Here is a 5896-nt window from a genome sequence, read left to right as displayed (position 1 = left end):
GTTACCCGATGGTTATAAGGGTACGATGGCTACCCGATGGTTGCCCCGATTATTATTTTAAATCTACACATCCTTTTAAGTACGATAATGGATCGATAGTAGTCCGATATATGCCCGATAGTTATTATTAAGTTACTGCTGACCTAATAGTACGATGGTACTCGATGTTACCCGATACTTGCCCGATATTAGTGTTTTAAGTGATCAAAAAACATAAATAAAACTTTGCCCGATACCGCCCGATATGGCCCGATACTGGTACGATTCCCAAACATTTGAACTAAATTTCGACATTTTGTTGCCATTTACTGATTTTTTTTCTTTGTACATGATAGGGTCAACTTTGTTCGCGTACTTAATGTATAATGGTGTTTGGGAGCGTGAAGGTAGAGATTGGGTTTTTAATGGAGCCGAAAATTTAACGTTCGAGTTGGAGAAGGACATAACTTACTCACAACTTGTTGAACTTCTGTACTCAGAGCTGGAGGTTGACAAAGTGCAGTATGACCTGAAATTAGAAGTGAATTATAAGTACATGAAAGGGTTAATGTATCGGCCTGAACTTATAAGGAATGACAAGGGTGTAAGCTTATATTTGTCAATGCTTTTGAAGAAGCCAGATGAATTTGTTCCCCTTTTTGTGACTTTGGTGGAGAAGAATATCATTGTTTATCGTAATCCTCCACCAAGTACTGTTAAGGATACTCGTAGTGAGGTTGGGACTTATGTTCCAGAAACAAATCCGGAGGTGCTGGTAGCCACTGCTGTACCTGAATCAAACCCTTTCATACCAACAGTTGACCATGTAGCACAGATGCCATTTCATGATGATTTTCCTGATTGTCCTGACCCTGAAAATGATTTTGAGGGCAATGACGACCAAGAAACAGAGGTCCGTTCTCAAGCTTTGAGCCTGAGTCCACTGTCGTACCAAATACCGAGGCAAACAACATGTAGAAGTAGACCCCGTAGAGAAGATCGCCAAACACCTGGTACTAGTAGTAGTCGTCCAGACGGAACAAATGATGCTAGAGAATTTAGTGATCCACTCTCTTCTTCGACATATTATAGTAAATTCAAAGCTCAGATGTTTACAAGAGAAGACATTGAGGATAATAGTCACTATATATCTATGGGTGGCACATCGGGCGGGGAGATTCATTTAGGAAAGTTTTTCAGAGACAAGGAACATTTAAAAAAGGTTGCTGGCTTGTTTGCAATGAAGAAGGGATTCGACTTTATAGTTAAGAAGTCTGGTACTGATGTTTGGTATATTACATGCAAGGATCCTGATTGTGGGTGGAGGTTAAGAGGGAAGAAGAAGCAACTTTCTAACATGTTCGAGGTGACAGCATTTGAAAATGTACACACATGTTCCCTCGATGTTCGAAAAAAAGATAACCGTCAAGCATCACCTTTGGTAGTTGCCGAACTGATCAAGGATAAATTCTCAGTTAACGGTTCAGATTATTTAGCCTCCAAAATAAGAGAAGATATGAAGAATTCTTTCGGGATCGAAATGAGTTATGAGAAGGCTTGGAGATGCAGAGAGAAAGCACTCCACATAGTTAGGGGTACGCCTGAAGCTTCATATTCGAAGTTACCTGGGTACTTGCACATGCTGCGGTTGAACAATCCCGATTCCATTACTGATTTCAAGGTAGACGAGGGTCGCTTCAAGTATTGCTTTTTTTCTCTGGGTGCTTGTAGGCGGGGATTCAAGTTTTGTCGACCTGTTATATGTATTGATGGGTCCTTCTTGAAAACTAGGTATGGTGGCCAAATGTTGTGTGCCGTGGCATTGGATTCAGATAGCCACATATTTCCGATTGCTTTCGCAATGGTTGACAGTGAGAACCACGACTCTTGGACCTATTTCATGAGGAAGTTGAAACAAGCGATTGGTGATGTTGAGAACTTAGCATTCGTATCGGATAGGCATCAAAGCATTGTTCATGCTTTGGAACTTGTCTTCCCTGATGCACCCCATGGCGCATGCTACCACCACATTATTATGAACGTGGCTAGCAAGTTCAAGACTGATTGCTTCACGGATCATATTTACAGTTGTGCATACTCGTATAAGAAGACAGATTTTGAAAGAGAATTTGAAAAGATAAAAGCAATGGATGTTCGAGTTGCACTATATCTTGAGGGCATTGGATTTGAAAGATGGGTTCGTGCGTACTTTCCAGGGGACCGTTACAATGTAATGACAAGTAATTGGGCTGAAAGTTTCAACAGCAAAACTAAGGACGCAAGAGCCTTCCCGATCACTGCTTTTGTTGAATTCATCAGGTTTACTATTCAAACATGGTTTGCTACTCGAAAGGAAAACGCTGAAAAGTGTAGCACGACTCTATCACCAGTTATGGAGGGGGACTTGTCATGTCAATTTGAGAAATCTCGGTTCTTAAGCGTCGACAGAGCTGGACCTTATACATTTAATGTCCACCCCGGAGGAACAGTTCAGAGCGGTGGTATAGTTGATTTGGAGGCACGACAATGCAGTTGCGGCCTATTCCAAATCATGAAGATTCCTTGTCCACATGCATGTGCTGCTGCTCAAGAACGAAATATTAGCATGTACGCATTGTGCTCTCAATATTACACAAGAGAGAGTTGGAAGAGCACATATGAGGGGACAATTATGCCAGTTGGTGATGAGGATGATTGGGAATTGCCTGAAGACATTAAGAACATCCAAGTTGGAGTACCGATTGAGAAGAAACCTGTAGGCCGACCGAAGAAGCAAAAGGTCGGACGAATTAGGAAAAATCGATATCCTTCTAATGGAGACAAGGTTGTGATACAACGATGTTGTAGCAAGTGTGGTGGTAAAGGGCACAACAAAGCGTCTTGCAAGTACCGAGGTTAACTTGTTTTGTTTGTATTCTAGTTGACCTATTATGTTTTATTTCTGCTTGAACTAGTAATATTTGTTATGTGCTGGATTTTGCAGGTTTTTTTCTATTTTTTTCTCCATTATGAAACTCTTAAATATGTAATAATCCAGTGTTGGTTCGATAGTGCACGATGCCGGTACGACAATGCACGATATTGTTTGTTGTAGGATTATTTAAATGTATCTTACAATATGGTACGACGTTGCTCGATGTAGTACGATAGTTAATGTACGACATTAGGGTACGATAATGTACGATATTTGTCCGATAATGGTACGATGGTATGGTTTCAGGACTGTTCGTGAAATTTGTGAGGCAAGTGAGGGTACGATAGAGTACGATAGTGATCGATGATAGTACGATGCAAAGATTAAGCACATTAAAATGTAGTAATTACAAAAAGAGCAATCAAAAAAATTATACAATTCAAAAAAATTAAGACCGTTCAACATAAGTTTTGGTAGAATAAGTCTACACACCACCTTTGCCTAAAAAGTTTCATATTATTGTCAGTTACATTATCAAATGGTAGTTGTAGAAGCTTATGTTCAATATGCTCAATTACGTAACATCCGCAATCGCCACTGCATTAGAAAATAAACAATAATTTAATAAAGTTTTGTAATTAAGAAATAATAATTAATATGTGATATTTAATAAAGTTCACCTGGATTTTGTTTGCGGTACGAATTCACGTGGAATGAGTTTCCAATCGAAGGGTCTGACCTGACTCTCTGATGCTGTCAACTGAGGCGCGAGTATAACGTCATGGTTCTCAAATAAACCGGACTGTCGCAAGACCGACGGGAAAATGGTACACCAGTCAACCATCAAGCTGATCAAATCGTTTTCGGAAATTGATCCAATACTGGAGTCAAAGATGTTGAGCATCCACCCATTCAGGTCTGCCTCTACAGCTACCCAATGCATTTGGTCTTTCAAGAAGAGGGCAAAATAAATGAACTCCTTGTTCTGCCAACTCGGTAAGAACTGGACTGCATCACCCCTAACCAGGTCCAATATACTGTCATCCCAACTAAATCTAGAGTAGTCAGAACCTGGAAAAGCGTCCCACCGACCCTTCAATGATTCGGGAAAAATTGTAGGCATAACAACACATTTCTGAGGGTACACGTTAGGATAAAATTCTAGACGCCTCCTCATGAGATGAAATGCTGCATCTAAATGCTACATTAAAGGAAAATTAAGTCAGTAACCACAATATCGTACCAAAATAAACAAACAAAAAAACTATCAGACATGAATATAGTAACTATCGTACCCCAATCGTACCATTATCGTACCCCAATCGTACATGAATATATTAACAATAAAACCTTCTATCGTACCAATATCGTGTTAATGTCGTACCATCATCGTACCTTTATGGCAAAAACTAGTATTATACACCATCGTACCCACTAGCGTCCCACTGTCGTACCATCATCGTACATTATCGTACTACCATCGTACCTAAATTGTCCCACTACAAATTCTAAATTTATGATGGTAATAGTAACTACTTAACAAATTATATCGTACCACTATCGTGCTAATGTCGTACCACCATCGTACCATTGACATAAACAGTTTATAATTTGACACTTATAATTATCGTACTACTTTCGTACCATATCGTACCCATATCGTACCACTATATATAGAAACATTTAAATAAATTTTCAACATTATTTAATTATGAAGTTATAGAAAACTTACAGAGTCAGAAAGCCATGTCCTCGGAGTATGCAGTTTCAGGAACCAAGCAGCATCGTGTGTCCCTGAGAAGCATTCCCTCGGATATTTATTCCCAATGGTGCCAAGCAACCACTTGTGAAAGGTCATAAGTAATTTACCATCAACAACCCTCAATGGATCCACATTCACTGCTGTCTTCGATTTCTTATTCCTTTTCCTCATTGCAGTGTACTCATCGAACCACCTAGGCCTCTTTCTTTCTCTCCTCTTCTCCGGTGCTGGTGGAGCTATGTTTAAGAATTGTACTTCAGAATCTTCAGTATCTCCGATTACAGTAATTTGCATATCCTCTGGTGTGCGAAAAATGTGATCATCTACATCATCAGGTCTGTAATCGTTAGGGAGAATGTCTTCATCTACAGGAGACTGAGGGCCTTCTTCAGTGGACTGAGGGTGTGGATCTGGAACTGGCCTACTAAGATCTTCCATCATTGTCATAAGCTTCTGCAATTGACCCAAGATCTCGGACTGACCTTTAATAAGGGCACTTTGTTGCCCTTCAACCTTTTCCAACCTGGCCAAAATCATAGAGTAGCCTGGTTGCTCAGCTTGGGAGGAGGTGCTGGCATGAGGTGTTGATGGGGGAACCTCAGGTGCCTCAGGTTGAGCTGGTGGAACCTCCTTAAAAATATTTGCTGCTTCTGCTTGCTCAGCTAACTTTTCAGCAAGCTTTTCAGCCTGGCTCTGTAAGGCTTCCTGTGTAGGCTGTCCATCGGGACCCACCTCTAGTTCCTCTAACCCCATGTCCACATACAATGGGGCTTCATTGTCTGTAAGGGTCCTCACATACTGTTCTTCAGCAGGTCGGGCACACAGGTAGGGGTATACTGTCAACTGCCACAAAAAACAATGCATATTTAGATTGGAAAGTAAAACAATATATCATGTCAATTGGTAAACTATCGTACCCCAATCGTACCCATATCGTACCCATATCATGCAATTATCGTACCCATATCGTACCCATAACATAACAATATCGTACCCGTAAGTGAGAATTGCTTGCTAACTATCGTACCATCATCGTACAACATCGTACCAATATCGTACCACTACTACTACATTAACAAAGAATACATATCGTACCCCCATCGGACCATCATCGTACCAAATCGTACCACTTAGTCAGTTTTCAAACAGTTGACAAAAAACCACAAAATAACCCCATAATCGTACTCAAATCGTACTCTATCGTATTCCTATCGTGCAGTACCCATAAAATTGCATATCTA

General features: G+C 40.3%; 1 protein-coding gene across 1 annotated transcript; it reads right to left on the bottom strand.

Annotated features, from left to right (window-relative positions):
* Positions 1-3117: 3117 nt before the first annotated feature.
* Positions 3118-4939, bottom strand: LOC133805101 (uncharacterized). Its single transcript, XM_062243202.1, has 2 exons — positions 4626-4939; positions 3118-4094 (listed from the first exon to the last, which is right to left on the bottom strand). Exons 1-2 carry the CDS (start codon positions 4824-4826, stop codon positions 3570-3572), a joined length of 726 nt encoding a protein of 241 aa, XP_062099186.1. The 5' UTR covers positions 4827-4939; the 3' UTR covers positions 3118-3569.
* Between the last annotated feature and the right edge of the window lie 957 nt (positions 4940-5896).

The sequence above is a fragment of the Humulus lupulus genome, chromosome X (assembly GCF_963169125.1).
Source record: "Humulus lupulus chromosome X, drHumLupu1.1, whole genome shotgun sequence".
In the NCBI taxonomy this organism is placed as follows: domain Eukaryota; kingdom Viridiplantae; phylum Streptophyta; class Magnoliopsida; order Rosales; family Cannabaceae; genus Humulus; species Humulus lupulus.
Note: the sequence above shows the minus strand (reverse complement) of the source record. Positions and strands in the feature narration are given on the sequence as shown.